This window comes from Ursus americanus, chromosome 19 (genome assembly GCF_024610735.1).
Source record: "Ursus americanus isolate L20-20 chromosome 19, mUrsAme1.1.p, whole genome shotgun sequence".
Classification (NCBI taxonomy): Eukaryota; Metazoa; Chordata; class Mammalia; order Carnivora; family Ursidae; genus Ursus; species Ursus americanus.
Window position 1 is genome coordinate 26405368 of NC_142145.1, and position 26527 is coordinate 26431894.

General features: G+C 50.4%; 1 protein-coding gene across 3 annotated transcripts in view; it reads left to right on the plus strand.

Annotated features, from left to right (window-relative positions):
• LOXHD1 (lipoxygenase homology PLAT domains 1) overlaps positions 1 to 25812 on the plus strand; it is a 162930-nt gene extending 137118 nt beyond the window's left edge. For all 3 annotated transcript variants that reach the window (XM_045790004.2, XM_087869996.1, XM_087869997.1), the window contains 7 exons: positions 3103 to 3220; positions 4068 to 4242; positions 5855 to 6040; positions 11943 to 12113; positions 17938 to 18070; positions 19446 to 19604; positions 25332 to 25812. In XM_045790004.2, coding sequence (XP_045645960.2) covers positions 3103 to 3220; positions 4068 to 4242; positions 5855 to 6040; positions 11943 to 12113; positions 17938 to 18070; positions 19446 to 19604; positions 25332 to 25812 — 1423 coding nt within the window. The remainder of the gene's footprint in view (positions 1 to 3102; positions 3221 to 4067; positions 4243 to 5854; positions 6041 to 11942; positions 12114 to 17937; positions 18071 to 19445; positions 19605 to 25331) is intronic.
• Positions 25813 to 26527: the final 715 nt, after the last annotated feature.

Consider the following 26527-nt stretch of genomic DNA (forward strand, 5'->3'; position numbering starts at 1 on the left):
CCAGCTTCTGGGGGCTGCCCGACTTCCTTGGCTTGTGGCCACGTCTCTCCAGTCTTCGAGGCCAGCATCTTGCGATCTGTCCCTGCTCCACCTTCACACCACCTCCTCCCTTGCGTACGTGTCGAATCTCTCTTTGCCTCTCTCTTATGAAGACACTTGTGGCTGCATTAAGGGTCACCCTCAGGGGGCTTATTTGGGACCCTACCTCAGGGGCTGTGACCCACAGAGCATGGCTCTGAAGACCCTGTCATCTAAGGAATGGTCAAAAGTTCCAGGGACATTTAATTTTTTTAATGTTTATTAGGAAATATATATGGGTGGAGATAGATGTCCTTCTATGGTCTACATAATTCAATAACCTCATGGCTCTTTGGCACCAACTAATCCGAGAATGTAGTTATATTTACTTGTATCCAGCCGTCTGTTCATATATATATAACAAATGTAACATGCATGCATATATATGTACATAAACTGTAAACACTTACAGAGCAAAACCTAGGCAGCCACCCCCCAGGCCAGTTCACTGGACCTCCCCACCCCTAGAAGTGAGCTTGTCTTGGCTTTTAAGGTCGATACCCTTTTGCTTTCCTTTATCATTTGATCCCGGCCCTGTGCGGGCCTCCCTCAACAATCAGCTTCCGTTTAGTCTGGATTCCAGTGTTACGTAAGTAAATCAGGTTGCGGGTGTTCTTTTATGTTTTCTTTCTTTCCTCAACATTAGGATTTTCAGATTTCTCTGAGCCACTGGGTGTGGCTGCGATTTGCTCATTTTCACTGCTGCCCAGTGTTCCATTGTGGAGGCCCGGAGAAAAGAGGCCAGATGGCCTGTTGCACAGGACTGGGGAGAGGAGTAGAGGCACCAAGTAGGGCCGAACTGTTGACAATGAAACCATTAGGTCTGGTGGGCAGAGCTGGGGCCAGTGAGGGGAGGTCCAGCTCAATGTAAACCAAACGTATTAGGAGTTGGCCACGGCCATCCAGAGAGGGAAAGGGCTGCCCCAGGCTGATGCAGGGCCCGTCACTGGAGGCGACAGGGCCTGAATCAGATGGCCTTTGGTGTAGAGATTCCAGCCTGGAGGCAGCTTGGTCTAGCATGAAGCTGCAGAGAAGGCTCTAGCCCTGCCGTTCCCAGGAGCCCCAGCCATTCCTCTAAGGGCACAAAGGCAGACTGCCTCAGCGGCTGCCCCAGCGAGGCCAGCTTCGGACCCCACACCCTTCTTCCCTGTCTTCCAGCTAGCCCCTTTGCCGGCTCCCTACCCACAAACCTTCCCTAGCTTCTTAGCCATGTCTGAAATTCTTCCACTCAATAGCTGCTTTTTCCACACGAATGCTTTGGCCCTGGTTAGCTCCCTGGCTCTTCTAGGTCACAGAGACCAGGGAGTAAGTGGGTGCTGGGCCCTTTCCCAAGGACAGCCTTTGGTGAGGAGCAGGGAAGAGAAGGAAACCAGAACAGGAAAGGATTGAGGGACAGCCAAAGGTTGCACTCCCCCAAATGCCCCTTTTCAGCTGCTGAGTAGCGGCTCCTCTGAGCAGAGAGCGGGGCCATCTCTGGACCTGCCCTATTTTCCTGAGCCAGAGGCACGGGGACCTGGATCAGAGGCTGATCACCACTCCCAGGGTGGCCTCTCCATGTGGGAGTCCTCCTGCATGTCAGCTGAGGTGTCTTGAGGGGTCTGGGGCAGCAGGAAAGATGTGGCTAGTGAGTCGTGGAGGGATGAAGGGCCGCAGAGGGGCTTTCGCTTTGGACGTGGGCCTTTTACCCTGAGGACAGGTGGTCCATCCAGTAGTAATTGGTGTCTAGCCTGTAATAAAGGGCGAGGGGGCAGAGTCGTCCACTCTTTAGTCTTCTAGAAGAAAAGCTTATTTCTTTCTCCCTTTTATACCTGCCCCACCATAAAATCTCCCTAAAATGGGAATACTGGGCTAAATTCAAAGGGTGAAAATTAAAGAGAAACACAAAGCAAAAAATTCTAAAACTCCTTTGATCTGCACAATTATGCACCTAGTGAGGAATCAGCTAGTTGAAAGATTATTTGAGAGAATCTCCCGTATGTGTTCTGAACTCGACAAGTAACTTGTGAGCACCTCCTTCTAGTTTCCACAGGACCAGAGGACAGGCAGGGCTTAGATCAGAGCAGGAGGGATTTAGGGCAGATTTCTGGGAGAATGTTTTCACTTCTAATAATCATAAAATACACATGAGTAAGTTATCACAAAGGATTAGGCCTCTGTTCCACCTCTGTCTCTAAAACAAGGAGTAGTTCCCAGTTTGCAGCATTTTCAGTCCCAGCCCCCACTGGCTGTGGCCTGTTTTTAAACATATGTCTTGTATATAAGGAAGCTCAGTCTCCATGCAGGGTCCTGTCTTCAGTGCTGCTTCCATTACGCCCAAGGGCTTAGCAACAGCAGCATCTGGAATCAGTCAGCAGTCAAGCAGTCAGCACTGAAGGTTGCATTACACATGTAGCCCTGTAGGAAGAGCAGTTAAGAAGTCAAGGTAGAGCGTCTCTGAGATAATGAGGTCATTCAGCAGAAAAACAGTAATAGCAACAAAAGCAATATTGCCTTCTTTTTGCCTGCCATTTAATAGTTATTGGTAACATTACCTAATCTCAGGCCATTAGTTTTGCAGATTGTATATAGAAAAATGTAAATGGTACCATCTAGAGTTGAGCAGTGTACAACCTGCCCCACCATTCATGACAGCCCTGTCACTCCTAGAATTTCATTTGAAGCTTTGCAGGTATGGAATTCCTTTTACATTTTAAGTTGATGTCACATTCATTTGGTCCTCCTGACAGTTTTGTGAGATTGCAGGGCCAGTGTCATTTCCCCCAGACTAAGGATGAGGAAACCAAGTCCCAGAGAGAAGCTGGGACTGCTGTAGGTGGCTAGTGGAATGAGATTAGGACCCAGAGGCTGATTCAGAGCCAATGCTATCAGCCAAACTTACTTAACCCAGTCTTTCAAGAACCCATCTGGGGTGCAAGAGACAAACTACTGGGGAGTCACTGGGAGCCTCCCCTTCCCTCCTCACCCTGGCCTAGCTCCTCACTGTAGCCAGTGTCCTCACTTCATGCCCCTCCTCTCTTCCCTTAGATTTGAGCGGGAGCAGAATGACACCTTCGTCATGGAGATCCTGGACATTGCTCCATTCACCAAGATGCGGATCCGAATTGATGGCCTGGGCAGCCGGCCTGAATGGTTCCTGGAGAGGGTAAGATGTCTTCCTTCCACCTGCTGCCCAGCCCTTCTTCCTGCTCTTCTGGGTTATCAGTGGACCAGGTTAAAGAGCAAATGTCACTTTAGAGGGTTACGACATGAACCAGACCTACATAATCCAGTGTGCCCTTTGGTGTGAATTAACCGGAGAACATAGTTTTAGTTATTTGTGTCCAGAATGCACTGTCAGTGTAATGTGGACAGAGACTTAGTGTGTCCTTCCTGGAGGAGGTAAATTGGGAGGACTGGCAGAGGAACAGCAAGAACCAGGGCAGCAGAGGCTCTACTGTTGGGGACTTCAGGCAGGATGGCAGGCAGCTTTTGGTGCCCTGTGATCACACATTAGGTAGCTGCCTCTTTTCCCATCTTGGGCTCTGCTCTCCCTGATTCAGTCCTTAAATCTCCCAGCCACCAAAGGCATCTGTCCCGAGTCCCGTCAGGCTCCCACTCCCCTGTTCAGGCTTTAACAGATTTTTCTTGAGCCAACAATATGGTGCCCATACCAAGGACAATTTGGCCAACTTCAGGTATTTGTGGCTGACAGTGGTTTGGTTGGTCCGTGTTTCTGTCATTCATTCAACAAACACTTCTTGTGCACAATAACAGGTACCTCTCAGAAACATGTTTGGATGAATTACCCATTTCCAAATCCCCAAACTAAGGGGCTTCTGACCCTGTGCAAAGCATACTGGGCAGGGTCTTTGTCCCAGAGAATCTAAATCAGAATTCATCTTAGGTCTGGAATAGTGGGTCCTTGGGGTCCAGCCGAGCGGGCTGCATTCGCAGGTGGACAGCTGGTGGAGGGGAGAGAGGATGTTTCCACACTGGCTTCTCTCACCCAGATCCTCCTGAAGAACATGGATACCGGAGACCTGACCATGTTCTACTATGGAGACTGGCTGTCCCAGCGGAAGGGCAAGAAGACCCTCGTGTGTGAAATGTGCGCTGTCATTGATGGGGAGGAGATGATGGAGTGGACCTCCTACACTGTCTCAGTCAAGACCAGTGACATCCTGGGTGAGTCAGGGCATCCCTCCCATCTCCCAGTCCCACGTCCCGCTACCCTTGCCCTCCCTCAAATTCTGTATCAGGTCCTGGGCTCCGGTCAGTCTCTCACTTTTCTTGGGCTGCTAGCCAAATGTTAGTCAATGTGAGTCCTTTCCACCATGTGTCACTTTCTGTCCAAATTATTTCCTCCTAGTGACCGAATTGGCTCTGACCCTCCTCCCTCAAGCAGGTCTGGGAGAACCTAATTGTGCACTCTGGTCAAGCACTTGTGAAAACTGTGCAGGAGTGTGACTCAGAGGCCCTCTGTCTTCCTGCTGCTGCCTCATGCCCCTCACCCGGGTGCTACGCGTCTCAGATGCCCTTGGGTTCCTTCCCACATCCATGTGCTTGGCAACCATCTTCTGTGTGCCAGCTCTGGCCTGGAGTCTGAGGAGTCTTGTGAGTCAGACATTCTAGTGGAGCAATGACAGTGAAGCTCTGACAGAGGTCTGCGCAGGATCTCGGAAACCCAGAACAGGGTGCCTTACTTAGCTGGGGATCAGGGACAAGGGTCATGGAGGGCTTCCCAGGGGTGATACCAGAGCCTGGTGCAGAAAGACAAACAGATGCCACTGAGGCAGATGGAACACCAGTTGAAGGGCCTTCCAAGCAAAAATGCTAGTGTTTGCGAAGGTCTGAGGTTGAGAGGGAACACGCTTTCACCGTGGAGGCAATGTCTCCCGCCTGCCCTTCTCTATATCAAAACTGCTCTTCAGGAGCTCTTGCAAGGAATGCGACAAACTCATTCATACTGATCGTAAATGACTAGTGAGGGATTAACGTGTTGGCCCTAATAGCTTACGTTTTCAACAGAGAAGCATTTAGCCAAAGAAATTAAGCTCTCATGGTAGGATCTTAGGCATAAGTGATGGGTCAGTATCGTGGGTAAGTTTGTTGGCACCACTTTTCTTCCTTTCTCTTAACAGTGGAGGCTTCACTCTTTTTGCTAAAAGCTCCAAGTGTCCACATGTTTTCTACTCCTACAGTCCCTCAAGATGTGTTCTCAGAAAATAGTTGATAAGTCCCTGGATAACCGCAGGGTGTGTATGTTAGGAAAGCTTCATGGAGCTACCTCTTCCAGAAACATTTTCTATTTAACTAGGGTTAAAAAGAAACCTCTATCTGGCTTAAGCAAATTATACAAAGCTGTAATATAGACTGTCAACCAGGGGTAGATCTGGGTAACAAGGAACTTTCCTGTTTCCTTCTGAACCCACGTTGTGCAGGAAGGAGCCTGGATCTCTAAACTGCAAAGCCAGTCTTCAGCACACCTTTTAAGTATGGGTATATTTCCCCAGAAATAAATGAGTTTTTGCACTAAACCACTCACACTTGCTAACCAGGACTCCAGTTGGCCCAATAGCATTTATAAGGCACAGAGATAAGATGAAGGATAGAATTGGAGACCCAGGAGTCCCAGGAAACTAGCCAGCCCTTTCCAGCCTCTCCACTGGACTCATCGATGTTAAACTTCCCATCTGCACCGCTGAGTCCTCCAAGGAAGCCAGGATGGAAACCAGAGCAAGTGGGCTGTGTGTTGGAGAGGGTGGCACCCAGAGCCCTTATTTTATGCACTCCTTAGGAGCAGGCACCGATGCCAATGTGTTCATCATCATCTTCGGGGAGAACGGGGACAGCGGGACCTTGGCCCTGAAGCAGTCCGCCAATTGGAACAAGTTTGAGCGGAACAACACAGACACATTCAACTTCTCTGACATGCTGAGCCTGGGCCACCTCTGCAAGCTGAGGGTCTGGCATGACAACAAAGGTAGCTCCCGCTCAAAGTCAGGGTGGTGGGGATAGCAGACCTCACCTTTCCACCATCCCCCTGGCAGCATGTTGACCCTTCTACCCCAGGGTGGCAGGCAACTGAAAACTGTTGATTGCCACCATTTCAACACTTTCATCAGTTAGAAAATGTCCTGTGTTTCTAGACAAATTTTAGAAATCAAGCTTAGTTCCTAACTACACCGTTGTTCATTGCTCTTTCCCTAATGCCTATCACATTGCCTGTTCTATAGTAGGGACTTAATATAGTTTTAATAGAATTTATTTATAGCCACGTTTCACCCTCTCAGATCCATTCCTGATTTTTTCCATGCGTCAGTCACAGGAAACCTACATTTCTCTGGAATCAGAGTTTTTCCCATGCCTTAATACTTTCAAAAACTAAGTCCTGGCCATGAATCTCAGGGTCATGACTAGGTCCACTAATACCGGCTTCCCCACCTTGCCCCCAACACTGACTATGCACATATCTAGACTTTCTCATTTTTCTTGATGCATTTTTCTTCTATATAAAAACTTGACAGCCAATCATTTTGTATCCCCTCGCTGTCAAAAGAAAAGGGAGGCAGCTCAGCACCATGGACAGCTCCATGCAGGTCCAGCCACTATGTGCCATTGCTCTTCAAAGAGCCTGATGCCTCCCTTGGATAACTCAAGACCATCTGATTGCCTTGGTCCCATAAGGGCTCCTGGCCTTAAAGAAACCCCGGGGCACCAATGTTATCCTCTTTCCTTTCTAGGCAGAGGAGTGGGCCTCCTCCCCTCCAGCCAGACTCTGGATCTGAAAGCAGGGAAAGGAAGATGTCTGTCTGTAGCCTCACTGAACCCAGGTGGCAGGGATACGAGGGTCAGGAGAGGTACAGGGAAGTCCAGGTTCTCTGCCTAGCTTCCTCTTTATAGTAACTTTCTCCTCCATAGATGGAAGCTTAAATGTTAATATGAGCCAAGACAGCTAAATATGTCCTTAAGCTCTCTCTCTCTATGCCACATTTTTTCATATTTAGTTTAAAAATATTCAAGCTACATTATGCTTCCCTTGCATAGCAATTTATGAGGACAAAAATATTTCGTTTGAGAGCTTTCCACAAAAAAAGCGGTGATGCCACATAAGTTAAGTTACAAACGTTTAGTTACCTTAATAGCATGGCAATTGTCTCTTTCCTTGAATCTACCTTTCCATCTTTGTTTATCCAGTAATGTTTTTATGAAAACGCTTAAGGATGCACAGAAGTGAGGGAACTGGTGTAATGAACCTCCCCAAACCCGTCACATAGACTCAGCCATTATGATTTGTCATGCCTGCCTTCCCCTTTTCACTTTTTCTTTTTCTTTCTTAATTTCTTTTCAGTTGCTAGATGATATAAAATCAAACCCTAACTTCATTATTTCAACCCAAACATATTTAGTATGTTTCCCTTTTCAAAATGGACATTTTTGAGTGAAACATAATGCCACTATCACACTTAACAATGATTTCCTGTGCCATCCGTTTCCACTGCATATGCAAATTTCCTTGACATAAAAAATGCCTTTGTACTTTTGGGTTTGCTTGAATCTGGATGCAAACAAGGTCCACGCTCTACATTTAGCTGCCATCTCCCTTCAGTCTCTTCAAACGCAGAGCATGCCTACTCTTTTTGTTTTGTCATGCCATTGGCTTTGGAAGGGACTGGGCCCAGTGATCTATAGAATGTCTGCATTCTGGATCTGTCTGTCTGCTTCTAGTAGTGCCTTTGCCTCTCGATTCCCTGTGTTTCCTACAATCTGGAAGTCAGCCCTAAAGGAGTGCTTGGATTCAGGTTCAACTTCCTTTGGCAAGAATACTCTATAGGTGACATCAGGGCTTCTTTAAAATAGGAACCGTGTACTTCACATTACCTCACAGCAATCCTACTCTTCCTGACATTCACATTGAATAGTGGATCCGGGGACTGTCAGCCTGGTTACCCCAGCCCCACCCCCAGTAACTGTTCATCTAACGGCTTCATCCGGTGACGATCAATTAGGATTACAAATGGCGATTTTCTAATTATCCTTTCTTATCCACTTATTAGCTACAATTCTTTTGTTAAAAAAAGTGCTCCCATGATTACCATGAGATATAGTCCAGAGAAGAAAATCAAGGTAAATGATTTATTCTTCCCCTTAATTCCAATTACCTGCATAGCATTTATAATACTGAACAAATTATAACATACCAAGTTTATTTTCTAATTCATCTTGCTCTCTTGCTTTCTCTGATGAAAACTCTGGGGAAATAAAAAAACTTTTTTTTAAAGATTTTATTTATTTATTTTAGAGAGAGTGAGAAAGGACTGTTGGGGGGAGAAGCAGAGGGAGAGGGAGAAGCAGACTCCCCGCTGAGCAGGGAGCCTGATGCAGGGCTCGATCCCAGGACCCTGAGATCACAACCTGAGCCGAACGCAGATGCTCAATGGACTGAGCCACCCAGGTGCCCCCTGAAGAACCTTTTTACCACAGAATTTAATCTATGATTTTAAAAGATCACTATGATATATGTGGAAGGATGATAACTATAGCATCAAGTATAGGAGTAAAATTCCAGAGAACGACTAATTATCTGTCCACAAGGTAGAGTGTGCTTAGATAATTTCTAGTGTGCATGGATAGGAAAGCCATACAACTATGAAAGAGAATGAGGCAGATATGCTCTGATATGGATTGGTTGTGAGTGGAAAGGTATGGTGTCCAGCAGTGTGGGATAACTATCTTTGTGTAAAAAAAATAAATAAATAAAGTGTAAGTTTAAAGAGGAGACTTTGGGGGCATCTGGGTGGCTTAGTCGGTTAAGGTTAAGCCTCTGCCTTCAGCTCAGGTCATGATCCCTGCTCAGCGGGGAGTCTGCTTCTCTCTCTTCCTCTTGCTCCTTCCCCTGCTCATGCTCTCTCTTGTGCAAGGTCTCTCTCTCTCTCAAATAAATAAATTTTTAAAAAGAGGAGACTTTGTAAAGAAACAGACTCTCTAATGATAGGTTTCAGGTGGATCCCTCTTGGTGCACAGGGTCAGGCAGGGTCTCTACCATCAGACTAGTGCTGGCCACACCGTTAGCCAAGCTGTAACTATGGATTTGTCTTTACCAGTAAAAGCCAACCATGTGACATCAGCCTGTCCAGAGCTTCCTGTTTCCAGCTACATGTCTGATAGATTATTAGTAGAGGTAGTTGTGGTAGGATCCCTGTCAATCACATCAAACATTTCCAAAACAAGCAACTAAGTTAGCAATGAGAAAAGAGCTGAGGACAAGTTTCTTTCATCTAAAGGAGTTGAGGTTAGCCTGCTATTTACTATGGAAAGAGGGTGCTTTGTTTATTTGGTTCTCAGAACTCCTACTTGAAAAGAGAATTGGGGATGGGTGAGACACTACCATGGTTTCAGAGGACAGGGGAAAGGGGGAAAGGGTGGGAGGAGAAGCAACCATGCACCAGGGCAACCCAGGCACATTACTTCTTTGGTTGTCTTCACCCCTACATTACAGCACTGAATTGTCTGTGGCTAAAGTAAAAGCCAGCCCAGAATCCACCCTTCCCCTCAGCTCACTGTCACCACCCTGCCTGGAGTCCAGGGAGTAATTCAGGAGTGAAGTCTACTTGGGTTTGAAGCAGGGTGAGTAGTGTGTTCTGGCAACAGAAATGATCTTGGGATGACCCACCTCTCCGATTAATGTCATCCTTCTCCACTAACACTCACGCATACACACACACTCTCACACTTATAATTCCCATTGATTCCCATTGATCATTTTGTCATGATGTCATAGAAAGACCATCATCCTGGAGTCAGGAGAGATCATTAAGCCAGTGATTCTCAAGGTGTGGCTCTGGGACCAGCAGCATCAGCATGACCTAGGAACTAGTTGGAGACGGCAATTGATGGACCTCACTGCAAACCCACTCAAACAGAATCTCCAGGAAGGGGGGGCCCAGGTGATTGCAGTGGAGGTCCTCATTCTCAGCCTTGACTACACATGAAATCACTGGGCAGCTGTAAAGACCATTGATGCCTGGCTCCTACTCGAGAGATGCTTTTATAGTTGATTTGAGTAAGGCCTGGGTAGCAGAATCCATCTCTCTCTCTCTCTCTACACACACACACACACACACACACACACACATGCCACTTCCAAGAGGCCCAACATGTCTCTCTCTGCCTTCCTTTTTACTTGCCTCTCCCATTCTCGGCTCCGCTCTGGAAGCCTGTAAGGACTGCTCCAGTAGGTTTCCTCTTCCTCATTTCCAGGCTGAACACACCAGGGATTATTACACCGTCGAATCAGTTTCGTGACATTATCAGGGACCATCTCAGAATGCAGCCAGTTTATAATCTTACAGTCAGAACTGGCCCCAATGTAGAAGAATAAAAATATTATTGAGATTCTTTTTAAGTTTATTGATGAAATTACTCACCACTGTTTAACTCCACAGAAGTGTTTTCAATTTTAACATAATTGTTTTAGCACTCATGGGTTTCTACTTCAGTAAAGATCTATGTTTAAAAAATATGTGAAGTGCTTTTTAAACCCAGAATTAAGCTATCCTAGGGCTGCCAGTATGTATGCCCTGCCCGGGAATCTCCACGTCTACCCCTCACCCCCGGAAGTCTGAGGGACCAGAAGTCTGTGTCCATCTTTGTGTGTCTTTGTGCTTATAAGACCCTTGAGACCAGCAGCAGGGTCGACAGGTGTTGCTGAGGGCAGTGTCCGATCCTAGAGAATGGCTTTTTGGTGGGGACATGGGACGGCCCCCACACGCCCAGGGGACATGGGAGGCAAGACATGAGCATGTTTACGTGCCTTCCTTGACAGGTTGCCTTGTGGACAGTTTATGAGCAGCAAGTATCATCACCATAACCTGTTACACAACTGGATTCCCCGCACATGTGACGGGCGCTTTGGCATTCAGAGTTGTCGGGGACTTTGAAGGGCGGAGAGTAACTGAATCAGTGTGGGGTACAAACATGACACAGCTCCACAGTAAATGCAGAGATTCATACTTGATCGCTATGATCTGGGGGGAGCACTTCTGAGGGAGGCCCTGCCAGTTACAACAGAAGTAGCTGTATGTTCAATAGTAGGCCAAGACCTTTCAGGTTTAACATATACCCTGAAGAAAGAGCAGTTTCGAATCCCTTCTATGACTGCCGAACAGCCAAGGTCCTCGAAGTCATGACATACACGTCCGGCATTCACTGAGAAGCTACTGTGTGACGGTCAGTATGCGAGGCATTAGGGAAACAGAAACAAATAAAACCTGGACCCTGCCCCCAAAAGCTCATGGTCCGGGGAGGAGACACATGTAAACAATGGTGACACAGGGTGCTCAGGGTGTGGCCAAGACAGGTGCAGGGATGCCAGATACAAGCCTTCTGGGCAATCGGGACGCTAGGGAAGGCTTCCCAGAGGAGGTGATGCCTGAACTGATGCTAGAAGGGTAATGGGCATGAGTCAGGTGCATAGTGGTGTCAAGAGGTAACAGGATTCATCCTTCAGCTGTGTGAACTCCCAAAAATCAGTGGCCCCCATTGTGAATCTGATGGAAGCTATGAGCCCTACCCCTGGTGAAATGGGTAATTACAGCACAATTTCTCTGGGCCCTTGGACTGCTTCATTCCCATACACAGATCCTCTAAGGGCTCATGAACCCCAGGCTAAGGATTTTGCAAAGAGAATGACATGCTCTGGGCTACACGAGCCCTCAGAGACCCATCTAATCCACCTCTTCATTTCATCAACAAGGAAAGCCAGGCCCAGAGAGGAAAGAGAACTTGCGTGGGGCTGCACAGCCAGTGGGCGGGTGCGGGGGCAGCAGAAAGCTGAAAGCGGGGCAGCACGTTCAGCCCCCATTCCCCACGCTGTCGTTCCACAGGGATCTTTCCCGGCTGGCACCTGGGCTACATCGACGTGAGGGACAACTCGCGTGACGAGACCTTCCGCTTCCAGTGTGACCGCTGGCTCTCTAGGAGTGAGGGGGACAGGCAGACGCTCCGTGACTTGGCCTGTGCCCACAACGAGATCCGTGATGAGCTGGAGGAGACCAGTACGTGGGGGGCAGGTGTGACTCGTGGGCTGCGTCTTCAGAGTTAAACGAGAGGTAGCTGGGGGTGGGGGGGAATGGTGTCGGTAAATCTGAAGTAGAGACCGTTATAGCCAGAGGGGAATCAGATGTCCAATGAAGGGAAGAATTTGGGGAAGGTACAGAAATAAGCACCCTAAATATTATTGGTGAACTTGGAACAGCCGAGACCTTGGTCCCATATCATGGCCCCAATCACAGGGACTAATTAGGTGGCCAGAAAACCACTGGGGACAAGCTCACCCTGCCCTGAGGGCTGGGCTGGGCACTTTGGTGGGAAGCTCTGTCTCTGGTTTATTTTTATATCACGGGCATACAATTGGTGCCTGTGGCAACAGCTGACAAATCAAGACTTCTGGAAACAGAATGTGTGGGGGGAGCCAGCATCTCCAGCAGCCACTTTCTTTGATCCTTCCTCAGGGGGTATTTAAAGGGGAAAAAGTAATTGATCCCTGAAGTGGATGGTCATCCCAGGACTAGGAAGTTGTTTCTTAAATACAGATGCCAATGTCTGGGTTCAACAGATTTGAAGAAGTCTTATCAAAGGTATAAAGAAAGGATTTTTAACCTCAGTTTTCAAGGTAATCTAACTGCATTAAGAGGTGAACCCCCAAATCTCAATGGCTTAACAAACCAAAATGCATTTCTCACTCATGTAATAAACCATCTAGTGTGGCTATTGTCAGGAGACCTTCCACACTGTGATTCGGGGACCCAAGCTCTTTTGATCTGTGTCTCTGCCATTTTCAACATATGGCTCCCACAGTTCTTACAAAGGGAAAAGAACATGGAGAAGGCATGCTCCCCTACCTTCTTCACAAATTGACTCACTTTCTATTGGTGAGAATGAATCACTTGGCTCCACATAGATGCAAGGGCACCTGGGAAATGTAGTCCCTGGCTGGACAGCCCCTCCAGTGGAAAAACTGTATACCACGGAAGGGAAACATGGATCTCTGGTAGAAAGACACCCTCTCATGTTGGCCACACCATCCAAACTACCCAATCATGAAATTAACTGCTCTGATAGTGAGCACTGTGTCCCAGGGAGCATGCAAAGGAGGGGCCAAGCACCCCCTTGTCAGGTTTACCGTGAAGGGATTCCTCCCTAATTCACAGGGTGGAATTACCAGGTGCCCAGCTTCATTATAGATTCTGTGAGTGGTGCACCCTGCTTTGTGACCTCCAGTTTATTTGTATCAGCACTTGCACGTGGTTAGTCTCCCTGTACAACTAGGAGCTCCCAGAGGTCAGGGGCAGAGTCATTCACATTTGCAGCCTTCTGCAGTTCTGTAGGTTTTGAGATTTGCTAAGTGTGCAGTTAGTGCTCAGCAAATGGAAGAAGAGGCGGCCCTTTCTCTTAGAGCCTCCTATCTTGTTAGAGGGAGAAGCGTAAGCCCCTTATGCAATAGGAATGCTTAAGCCCCTTAGAAACGTGCCAAGAGGAGCGATAGAGGCTCCTCGGGCTGTTGGCGTTCAGGAGAGGAGAGATTTGTGCGGCTCAGAGCATAATCACTGAGTCTCCTTCGCAGATTTCCTGCCAAACGCTGCTAAGACCTGCGGGGGCTGGGTTGGCAGGGAGATTGCAGAGGGGAGGCGGCACCCGCCTTAGTTCCGGAAGGATGTTACAGGCTGGAGACGGGACAGCAGGGGCGTGGAGCCCAGGAGCTGGCCGGGGTGATCTGTCTTTCCCTAGAGGCCGCGGAGGGCAGAGTGGCGCCCTCTAGGCGTCCACAGGGGGACAGATGACCTTCCCTGTGTCCTCAGATGGACGGTCACCCTGGGGAGAGCGTTGGACACAGCTGGAACCAGACATCCCAGTCCTCAGCGCCTTTATTTAACCATTTGGCAAAGATGTACTGAGCACCTGCCAAGGGCCGCAGCCTCTTCTGAGGTCTGGGACACACCCATGGATAAAACCAAGACCCTGCCCTGGTGGCACTGACTCTCAAGTGTCTGTGACCCCGGGGCGTTTCTGAGGACTCAGCTTGCGAGAACAAACACCCTCTCAGTACCAAACAGAGCTTCACGTGTGGAAAGCACTCTGCACTTCTGTTCTCGTTAGGTCTTCACAGCTCCACTCCCACCCCATGAGCTAGAGAGGGGGCAAATTCACACCTCTATACCATGGGTAAGGAAAACAAAAACCCAGAAAGGTAAAGTGACACATCTAAGGCCCATTCACAGCTGGTAGGACCCAGGTGACCTGATTCCTAGACCAGGACTCACTGCCCTGCTGCAGGAGGTCTCGATCTTATTGGGCTTGGCTGGTCTCCAGATGGGTCACTTGGCTTAGCCCCTGTTCTCTGCCTTCACCTCTAACTCCTGTTAGCAGTTCCAGAAGCTGCTGCCAGCCCTCTGCGAGCACCTGTCTCTGCAGATGATTCCAGTGCACAGCAAAGCTGAAAGCCATCGGCAGCCTTTAAATAACAATGACATCTGGGTCCTACTCCCAGATTCTGTTGCAATTAACCCAGAGTAAGGGCTGAACAGTAGGATTACATGCTCTTGAGTGCATATGCATGCACACGCATACACACACACACACACACACACACACACACACACACACACACCTGGGAGGATCTCTCACAGGGACATCCTCCAGCAGGACCAGTCCCCCCTCTTTACAGCCCTTCTCCTGCCTGTTCTCCCTCCCTTGACATCTTTTAGGGCTGCTCAGTCAGCCTTATCTACAACATTTCCAGGCCAGATAGAGTCCAGTTTGAGGACCAACTCCCTGGGGTTGGAGGACCAACTCACTACTTCACCAGGCAGCTCTGTTAGAAAATCCATCTTCGTACTCAAGTTCTCAAAGCTCCCATCTTTGGGAGTCCCAGTGGAGTCAAACAGAAAATTTCAAGAGTGGTCAGCACTCTTGGTTGTTTGTGCCTGAACCCCAAATCTAAGCTGGCTCCAGCAAAGAGGGAATGTGTTGTTTCCCAGAACTTGGAAGTCTCAGGTGGAGCTGGCTTTGACTTGGTTGTCTCCAGAGGCTCCAGTCATTTCAGTACCTCTCTGTCCCCCATTTCCTCTCAGCTCTGCTTCTTTCTCTACATTGTGGGAAGACGGTCGCTGGTAGCCCCAACCCCACAGCCTTCTACTTAACAGTCTCAGTGGAAGGGAAGAGAGTGTCTCCCAAGGGAAGATTCTGACTGGCCATCTGACCCACAGAGCAGGAGTCCTCCTGACACTGTGAGGTGGGAAAGGTGATCTGGAACAGCAAGTTCCGGGAGCCCCCTGTCCTCCTCCTGACATTCCCCAGCATCATGTGTCCCTGCAGTTCCTGCCTCGGGACAAACACCTGTTTATTCAGCACCTGCTCATGTGATGGGATATCCCACATTTCTTGTTCATCTTCTTCTGCAGATGCCATGCCCAAGAGCAAGATTTCCAGGGTGGTTGCTCTCCCCTCTCCTGTCCTGCCACTTGAAATCTACTCATGCCGCCAGAGCCCATGGTGGCTTTTCCGGTGGCCCCTTTGTGCTGGTGACTCACGTTGTGGCTGCTGAGCTCCTTTCTCCAGCCAGGCTTGCCCTGTGGGTGTGCTGGCCTCAAGGGTGACCTTACACTGGTCCCCACGAGCCTGGGCCCACCATTCCCACCTGCCCCAATCCTTCAGGTCCCTGATGCTCCTCTGTCCATTTCCCCCCAGCAACATATACACAAAGTTGAGAGTCACACCTTCCACATTTTTATCAAGCCATTGATGAAAGACCGGGGAAGAGGACAGGGTGAACTATGTTCATTGAAACTTCCTCTCAAAAGACCACAGATGCCATTGGCAACATTTGTTCCTAATTTCTCTAAATGTTCTTGCTGACACACCTTACTTTGCTACCTTACCTTGGGACCAACAGGGAAGTATCATGGTCCATTTGCACTCCATCTGCATTGGTTCTTGAATCTCTGACTTGAGTTCATCTAGTGAGCCTGTAGGTTCCTAGCTCCCCTGCCTCCTCCCCTAGGTGCCAACAAACCATTTCCTCAACAGAGCCCAGGATCCACTTGGAACTCCCATGTGTTGGGTTTGCAGAACTCACCCCACCCTCTGTAGGGAAAGCAGAATGGCAGTGGGACCTGACAATGGCTCAGCCATCACAGGTCCTCAGTGTCCTGGGCTAGAATTTGTACAGACCCACAGAGCTTCACCTCCTTCAGGAGTTATGTGCTCTCTGTGGCTCTCCTCCCCTATCATTGGCTACCTGCCTCTTTGTCCAGATTCATCCCACCTGTCTCAGCAGCAGACACTCTCTTTGAGAGAAGTCACAAGAACAGAAGGGCTAGTGTTACACTGAGCTGCAGACGCAGCCGTGCCTTCTCTCTATTGTCTGTATCACATCTCTGGGAGAAAGGTGCAGAAACAGAGCTGTGCTTTGAATCCAGAATCCCAGACCCTCAATGATTCCTTTACTGCTGCAAGAGCCACATGCACAGGGGACACTCTGGACAGCTCCACCTCTGGCCTGCTTCCTGGGGAGCGGGAGCTGGCTCACGTGAACTCGCAGCCCTGCTCACGCCCTCAGTCTTTGCTTGTGCTCCTCCCTCTACCTAGAACCTCCTTTCATTTTCTGCCGATGGTCCTCATCGCTCTTCTTCAAGCTCAGGCTCGAATGCTGCCTCCTTCCTGAGGCTTCCTGTGGCCCGAAGATCCATTCATTTGCTCATCAAATATGTATTGAGTGCTTGTGTGCCAGGCACTGTTCTAGGCACTTGGGATGTATCAGTGAGCAAAATGAAGGACCCCCTCCCCCGCCCTCATGGAGCTTACATTCAGGTGGAAGGGGGAGTTCAATAAAAGTAAAATAATAAGCAAACTACATTGCATGTTACAAGGTAACAGGTGATAAAGAGAAGAGAAAAATACGGAGCACCTGAAGACTGGCCAGGAGTGCTGGGGGCAGTGAGGGTGCAATCTTAATTGAGGGGTTGGGGCTGACCTCCGTGAGCAAGGATGAGGTGAAGGCTGAGCCAAGCCCGTGTGGGTGAAGAGAGCAAGGGGGGCAGCACTGCAGCGCAGGGAACAAGGGCACGCCCCAGGACTCCAGGGACAGCAGGGAGGCAGAGTGCATGGAGGGAGCAAGGGAGAAAATACGAGAAGATGGGGTTGGAGAGGTAATAAGCAGCTGATTTTTCCTCTCGCCCCGAGTTCCTTCAGACCTTTGTTGTAAGGTTGCAAGGTTAGCACATTTTGTCTGGGGGTGGTAGTCAGAGTGCGTCTGGGGCTACAGAGGGAGTTCCAGTGTCCCCCAGAATCTAACCGTATCCTGACACTTGGCACCCACATAACAAATGTTGCTGAATGAATGCAGACATGCTTGAGGGCAGTGCCAGGGAGGAGGGCAGACATCAGAGTGAGAACCGAGACCAGGCAGGACCTGACACTTGTGCACAGACTTCAAGGCTCTCCCGGAGTCTGGCCTACCAGGGCTTCCCTGTCCCTTTCCCCTCTCCTCCCTCTCTCTGCACGTGATCTCCGTTTTGCATTTTGGGGGGCTGTCCATCCCTGAGAGCCAGGCTCCAGCACCTCTCCCAAAACTCATCCCCACCTGCTGCTTCCTGGTGCTTCGCTCCCAGCCACTGCCACGGTCACCTGGCAAAGCACTTGCTCTATAACTAAAAGAGATGCTTCCAGTAGTCCCCGAGGGGGCAGGTTCTCATTGTAGTGCCTCCTTGTGGAGACTTCCACCTGCCCCCAGGCTATGGTCTAAGATCAGATGGGGGACCTGGAAGCCGCAAGTGGGGGTTGCTTCCCCCAGCTGACCATCTCCCACCTTCTCCACCGCAGCCTACGAGATCGTCATAGAAACGGGCAACGGAGGTGAAACCAGGGAGAACGTCTGGCTCATCCTCGAAGGCAGGAAGAACCGATCCAAAGAGTTTCTCGTGGAAAATTCTTCCCGACAGAGGGCCTTTAGGAAGTAGGAAGAGGGGTTTCCACAGGGGAATGATGGTGGGTGGGGTGGGTAAGAGAGGAACCCGCAAAACCAGCCCCCTTGGTGGGCGCCATAAGTATACAGATGGGCCTAAACTGCACTGTGGATCACCTACTGTGTGCCAACCCCATGCAAACTCGTCAGGATGGAGGAGCTTCCCTTATAAAAGGGAAAGGAGGAGATTGCCACTCAAAGAGAGGCCACTACATGAGAATTTAATTATTCCAACCACTAAAAAGAAAGGCTAATTCTGTAACATGCTAGAGGTGCTAATTATTGCTACGACGGCAGTCATACTAGCATATACAACTATGCTAAATTAACACGCTGTACACCTTAAATTTACAGTCTTCTGTCAAATGTATTTCAGTTTTTAAAAGTTAATGGAAAGCTACAGCAAAAAATAATAATTAACTCATTAAAGAGAGCCCACTTTGCAGCAGGACCTACAGCCCTGCAGACCTCCTCCAAGTCAGTGCAGACCAGGAGCAAACGGTCTAGTTGAAAAGGAAAACATTCAGCCATGAGATTGCAAGAAAATCATCATGTGAGACAGCATAGAACTAAGTTCTACTTAGAAGGAGGAAGGGAGGAGAGAGCCTCTAAGATGCTTTATAGGAAAATCAGACTTGGGTTTCTCACCATTCCTGGTTGGCAGGCTCGCCGGGAGAGTCTCCCCTCCTCCTCCACACCAGAGCCCGCCCTGAACTGCCCAGATGCCCACTTCAGCTCCCCGCTCCCCCCAGATCTGCTGACAGAAGTCTCCCCGTCCCATGACCCACTATACCTTCCACGCGAACTCCCTGTGCATCAGAACGAAGTCTGAGCTCCTTAGACTGGCACTCGCAGACCCCCACAGGCGGGCCGTACCCCACCTCTCCCCTTGCCACTTACCTGGCTGAACCCCGGCTGCAGCCAAGCCAGTAACCTCCCCCCCCCCCGCCCCATGATGCCTGTGCCTCCGTCCCATGACTGCGCCAAGTCAGTTCCCCCTGGGGGCCTCTTCCCTTCCTCCCTGGCTCTGCTCTCTGAACACCACCACCCTCCCCAGCCCAACACCCAGAGCCCAGGGCCTCCCCCTCCCCACCCCCCCACCCCCCACCCCCGGCTCTATGGGCCTCATGATATTACCACTCACTGGTGCTCACTGGACCAAGCAGGGCTTATTAATGGCTGTGGTTGTCTTGTTCCAAAACTAGACGGAACCCCTCAAAGAACTCAGGCCTGACGTCAGGTTGTGGTTGCCATTCCATCCCTGCTCCTCAGATCCGTGCCTGGAATGCAGTAGGCACTCCGTAAATGCTCACCTCCTTCAGTGGGCTCGGGCAGCTCTTATGGGTCATACCTCTGTGTCCTGCAGGGGGACCACAGACACGTTTGAGTTTGACAGCGTCTACCTGGGGGACATTGCCTCCCTCTGCGTGGGCCACCTCGCCAGGGAGGACCGGTTCATCCCCAAGAGAGAGCTGGTCTGGCACGTCAAGACCATCACCATCACGGAGATGGAGTACGGCAACGTGTATGTACTGGGCCTCCGCCCCTCCCTCCGGAAGTGCTGCTTCCTCTGCAGGGACTGGCAGGGGCTAGAGCACGGGCAAGGCACCAGAGCCCAGGGAGCTGTCCCCTTTGAGGCCACCTCATTCAGGAAACGTGCAAGGCAGGAAGGGAAGAGGCAGCTGTACTGTTCTGGAGGTTTCTGAGCCATAGGCCGCCCCCCCTCAGAGGCAGGGACTAGAGCAGATGAGCTTGGATGCTTCAGCCTTTTAATCCAGGGACGCTTCCTTGGAAAAACACCGAGTAAGCCCAACCACGCCAGGCAGCGACGCTTCCCTTCCCTTCCCCTCCCATCCCTGTGAATGACAAAGAAATACAGCTTTGAAGCCGGCTCCTTCCGCAGTCACAGTGAAAGCCCTGCCGTCCTGGTGAGCAGTGCGGACCAGAGACCAGCTGGAGTCATCCCATGGCCCACCTGCCCCTGAACTCTGGATAAGGAGCTTTGCATCCCTCCCACCCCCACCCTCCAGGGCATTTCTGGAGGATTAAGGGTTTTAGTTACCTGGGTAACGGTCCACAGCCAGCCGTTTTTCTAATTAAAACCACTTGGTTACCACATTGGATGCCAGAAAGAGCCCGAGGCCCTGAAGGCGCCAGGAGGGGAGGAAGGGGATGCCCGGGGCAGCTCTTGCCTTCTGGAGGCTAGGCCCGGGGAGTGAGTGACAGGCGAGGTGCACAACTCACAGGGCCAGGCTGCTTGCTGCCCACCCTGCCCCCCGCCCCGCAGAACGGCGGCCGCCCCCGCCCTCTGGAGCTGGCCCTGTGCATGGCCATGCCTGCCCGGTGAACAGACAGAAGCAGCAGCCAGGTGCAGGCTCGGCAGCCATCAAGGCCATGTCTGTCTGCGCTCCCCACCCCCGGCAGCAGGCCGGCATCCTGGTATTGGCTACCTGTGACCAAGCTTCCGCTTTGGAGAGTCGCCAGGAAAGGGGTCTGACTTCCAAGCTTCTGTCTTAACCAGCTCAGGCTGCCATACCCAAAGACCAGAGACCGGGTGGCTCAAATAGCAGACATCTTTTCTCACTATTTGGGAGGCCGGAAGTGGGAGGTCAGGGTGCCAGCATGGCTGGGTCCGGATGAGGCCTCTCTTCCCAGCTTGCTGTGTCGTCATGGCAGAGAGAGAGAGCGAGAGGGAGAGGATGCAGGTGTCTCTTCCTCTTCTTATAAGGGCACTATTCCCATCAAGGGGCCCCACCCTCATGACCTCATCTAAACCTAATCACTTCCCAAATGCCATCCAAATGCCACCACTCTGGGGGTTAGGGCTGCAACATGTGAATTTGAAGGGGGGACACAATTCAGTCCCTTGCAGGCTACAGTGTCATCCGTTGCTCTTTTAGAGAAAAATCAGCAGGTGCAATAAATCCTGCCAGAGTTCTGGGTGCGGCTGCTTGGAGCAACACTGATGTGGAGTTGAGGGGGACCCAGAAGGCCCAGAGGCGTTACCAACTCACCCAGCAAGCTGGGGCCGGGGCTAAGCCCCTCCTGCCCCCCAGTACTGCCTCCCAACCACATGGAGTCTGGCTGCTGACACCACACCTCGGCAAACCCCTGAAATAAACCGACAAGACAAGACAATATAATACAGCACAATAAGCAAATGAAATCATCCCCACTCGAGTTAGCTTTAAACTGACAATGTCAGCTGTGAGAAAGAGAGTGAGCCCAAAATCTCAGCACCGCCCAGCACCTTCCAGTCTCAGAAGGGAGGGGAAACCCAAACTCAACCCATGAACTTCCTACCCCACAGTCCTGGCGCCGGGTTGCAGGATTTCTCTTCCGGTGGAAAGAAGCCGCCATTCCTACACCCTCAAGAGTGTGGCCTTTTGTCTTATGTTACCAGGGCTGGAGGGGGAGGAAGGGATGTCCCTGGGGTGGGGGGTGGGGGATCTTCCCAGTGGGAAAGGGGGTGCAGGGAGTCCAGACCCCGGATACTAGAGCTGTCGCCTGGTCAGCCATGTGGCCTCAGGCAGTAACCCTCACCTCCCTGTGCTCGCTCTCCCCTTCTGGGAAGAGAGCTGCACGTGCCCCGGAGTCTGGCACTGGGGGGAGGATGGCAGGGGCTCGCACAGGTCGTACTCCAGCCCGCCCGCCTGTGCAGGTCTCAAGCCTGTGGCTTCTGAGGGATGGTGTCTGCACCCGCAGTTCCTTCCAACCACCATGTTAACCGTAGTAGCTGGACTTCTGTGAATTACAGAAGAATTTCATCTCAATCTCCTATAAACACACTAATCTCAAATTTTCGTCTTTCAACCGCTTCCAGTTCTGACCCCTTCTCTGCAATGGGCAATACCTCCCAGCCAGGTCTCCTTCACCACTAAGATCCTCAGCATTTCAGTGCAAAGACACACACAGGGGCTTTTCTTTCTTCTTTTTTTAATCAAAAATAACTTTACTGTTTTATCTCAATCTCATATATAAGACACAATGATCGTATCGGGGGCCTGGGTGGTGTAGTCAGTTGAATGTCAGACTCTTGGTTTCAGCTCAGGTCATGATCTCAGATCATGGGATTGAGCCCCGTGTTGGGCTCCAAGCACAGCACGGAGTCTGCTTGAGATTCTCTCCCTCTCCCTCTGCTCCTCCCCCACCTTACTCTCTCTCTCTCAAATAAATAAATATTTGGGGGGCCTGGGTGGCTCAGTTGGTTAAGCATCTGCCTTCAGGGGCGCCTGGGTGGCACAGCGGTTAAGCGTCTGCCTTCGGCTCAGGGCGTGATCCTGGAGATCTGGGATCGAGCCCCACATCAGGCTCTTCCGCTATGAGCCTGCTTCTTCCTCTCCCACTCCCCCTGCTTGTGTTCCCTCTCTCGCTGGTTGTCTCTATCTCTGTCGAATAAATAAATAAAATCTTTAAAAAAAAAAAAAAAAAAGCATCTGCCTTCAGCCCAGGTCGTGGTCCCAGGGTCCCAGGGTTGAGCCCTGTGCCGGCTCCCTGCTCAGTGTGGAGTCCGCTTCTCCCTCTCCCTCTCCCCCCCCCCCCGCTATGCTCACTCTCAGATAAATAAAATCTTTAAAATAAATAAATAAATAAATAAATCCTTAAAAAATACACAGTCCTTATAAAATTCAAAGAATACAAAAAGCCTATAAAAGAAAGTAACACCTCCCTAAAGCCCTACCCGTCAGAGATGGCCACCGTGGGTATTAGGTGACTCCACTCTCTCTGACACTTGACTAATATCTCACAAACACACTGTTCACGGAACTGTGATCATATTTACAAGTTTTTCAAATATATTTAATTTCTTTTCATCCGCTATTCTTTGCTTTTGCCTTTATTCTTCCTGATGACCGTATCTTCATTTCTAGCATGAAAATCCTGGAATGTGTCCTTCCACATGAGATTCTTTTTTTTTTTTTTTTAAAGATTTTATTTATTTATGTGACAGAGAGACAGCCAGCGAGAGAGGGAACACAGCAGGGGAGTGAGAGAGGAAGAAGCAGGCTCCCAGCGGAGGAGCCTGATGTGGGGCTCGATCCCTGAATGCCGGGATCATGCCCTGAGCCGAAGGCAGACGCTTTAACGACTGCACTACCCAGGCGCCCCCCACATGAGATTCTTAACTCCACAAAGCCCTAGGGTCCCACGTTTTGGTGATCTTATAATTATATCTATTAGAAATCTTTTCCTTATAGCTGTACCAGGGAGTGTTTTACAGCCATTAAAAATAATGAATTAAATATGTACCAGATGACTTGGAGCAATTCCCAGGAAAAGCAAGATATGGGAAAACACATATTATATGATGCCATGTTGTAAAGGGAACACTGACGTCCCGCATATGTCTGTGTCTATGTGGGTCTGTGCGGGGTGGGGTGAAATGGAAGGAAATTTGGCAAGATACACCCGCAACTGTTACATGGGTTATCTGAGGTAAAGGTGGGTTGTTGAAGTGGAAAGGAAGGAGGGAAAAAGGAGAGAGAGCCAAGCAGAAAGGAGAAGAAAAAGAGTGCATTTAGAAAAACATGCATGTGATCACGTGATTTGTACATTTATATAGAATTATGTATATCAGAATTTGCATGAAGAAATACATTTTTAAAGAATGTCTAAACAAAGAATGAAGTTATATCCCCTCTAAGAAAGTGTGGTACGTAACAACAATCCACATTTATCAAGTGATAACTGGGGGAGGAGAGATCTTGAAGTAAAATAAGGATTTCCTGCCCGTGTCTTCCAGGGGCTGGCTCCTCCGGTGGCTAGGCAGGCTGGCTGTGGGCCCGGCTCTGGCTCACCTTGGTAGTGACTTCTCTTCTCCAAGACTTGGTTTCCCCTTCTGTGAAATGGGAGGATGATGCCTACAGCTCAGGGTTGTTGTGGGAACTGATGAGATGCAAGATTGCAAAGCCCTGGCATTTAGGAAGCACGCAGAAAAGCAAGCTCTTTTTGCAGTCGTGTATTTTCATCTAAAAGGGGTCTAATTTTGCACCACTGGGCACAACCTGTCAGGACTGCCTTCCTGACGTCATCAGTCAGTGCCAGGAGAGCTTATTTCCAAAGCTGTTAAAATATTAGCAGTTGGGAGTGGGAAGAAACATTAGCAGTTGTTCAATTCAAACCTCTAGCATTGCCAACGGGAAAACCAAGGTCCGGGTAGGGGACGTGGCTTGTCCAAGGTCACATGGGTGGGAGGTGGCAGGGCTGGGGCAGGCCCCAGACCCCCTTGCACCCCGTGCAGCATTTTCCCACCGTGCCCTCTGACTTCCTCCTTTGTAACTAATTATTGGGCTCACTACCATTGCCCAGAGGCTAAAATTGGGGTTGTGGGGGCTGGGGGTAGAGAGGGGACTTTTTAGCCCAAGACCATTTCTCTTGTCCCTTGATTTGTTTTAGCTTATGGTGGCTTCTTCAGTAAGGACTTTCTCTAACCCCTTTCAGTCTAGACCATGAGCACACGCACACACACACACCACGTAGTTCAACTCAGCCCAGTGCAAGGGATTTGGGAGCACATGTTCCCCAGTGACATTTCCGCTTGGCTTTGCCTGGGATTGTCACTCTGGATCCTGCAGCTGTCTCTGAAGGTGACAATACTGGGTAGAAATAGTCATCAGTCCGTTTGAAAGAGCAAGGGGACCAGCATGGTTGGTGTGGAGTGAGCTTGGAGGAGGCCAGGTGCCCGATCAGAAAGGCAAACCCCGGGCGGAGGGTGTAATCACATAGGGTCTTGCAGACCTTTGTAAGTTGATGTTTTTACTTAACCTAAGAAGCCACTGGAGGGTTCTGAGCAGAGGGGTTACATTCTTGGGCTTACATGTCCACAGAGTCACTTGGCTGCTGTGTAAAGAATGGACCCCAGGTAGCAGGGAGAGTCTGATCTGCCCCAGGGAGGAGGTGCTGCGGACTTGGACCAGACGGGCAGCAGAGCAGAGAGTGGGATACTGCGTCCTTTTTCAAGTGACTGATTCTAGGCCTATTTTAAAGATGGAGTCAGTGGGATTTGCTGGTGAATTGGACATGGAGTATAGAGGGGGAGGGGTAAAAGGAGAATCAAGGAGCACCTGGAAGGATAGAGAAGCCACTTGCTGTGAATGTTAAGATGAGCAAGACTCCATCCTCCTATTTTAATGCAGGCATTTGCAGCCCCAATATTGTGCCACCTGGGGAAGGGATCATTTATGAACCAGGGGCTCAGGGGGCGGGTGTGAGCCTCGGCTGGTGTCCACTGAGCCTCCTCCCTCCCCCCTAGGTACTTCTTCAATTGTGACTGCCTCATCCCGCTCAAGAGGAAGAGGAAGTACTTCAAGGTATTTGAGGTCACCAAGACGACGGAGAGCTTTGCCAGCAAGGTCCAGAGCCTGGTGCCGGTCAAGTACGAGGTCATTGTGACGACGGGCTATGAGCCAGGGGCAGGCACCGACGCCAATGTCTTCGTGACCATCTTCGGGGCCAACGGGGACACGGGCAAACGGGAGCTGAAGCAGAAAATGCGCAACCTCTTCGAGCGGGGCAGCACCGACCGCTTCTTCCTGGAGACGCTGGAGCTGGGCGAGCTGCGCAAAGTGCGCGTGGAACACGACAGCAGCGGCTACTGCTCGGGCTGGCTGGTGGACAAGGTGGAAGTCACCAACACCAGCACCGGCGTGGCCACCATCTTCAACTGCGGCAGGTGGCTGGACAAGAAGCGGGGGGACGGGCTCACCTGGAGAGACCTCTTCCCTTCCGTCTGAGGGCGGAGACTTTCCCTCCCACCCCTTCGCGGAGATGCCCCTGGTCTCCACCTTGGCGTCTCAGCAGCCCTTTCCCAGCACCTCCTGGAGCTGGGACTGGGGACCAGAAGGGTGGCGTGTGTGGCACGGGGCCCAGGACTTCATGGTTCTCCGGAGGCCACCGCGGGTGACTTCTTGCGGGGGTCCTGCCCCTCCCCTGTCTCCTGGACCAACAAGAATCAGTCAGCACGTGTCATCATCCACGGCTGCACCGAAATGACTTTCCGCATTTCCCTCTCCAGAAACAGCAGTAGCCAGGCTGAGACTTGCTGCCCAGCGTGGACGGGAAACTGGGGCTTCACCCAGGGGACGGAAGTGGGGAAGAAGAGGCTATCGAGAGGGTGTATTTTAAGCGAAAACTAATTAACACGTTTTTCCCAAAAAAGCTGGGCTAATTAAATTATTACCGACCACACCCCACAAAGAACTCATCTTGGCATCTGCTCACTAAGAAAAGCAGCTTTTCCCCAGTTTCAATACATCCAGTGGCAAATGGAGAAAAACATCAGGAGGAAGTGTTTTAGCCCTGGGGGCACTTACGAGCCTGTGAAAAGGTACATGACTCTTTCCATCATTTGTGGAGAACACCTGCCAAGGGCCCACTGGTTAGCCTAGCCTATGAGAACACAGGGGAGACCCAGAGAACTGAACAGAAGCTGGGGGGCGGGGGGGCAGG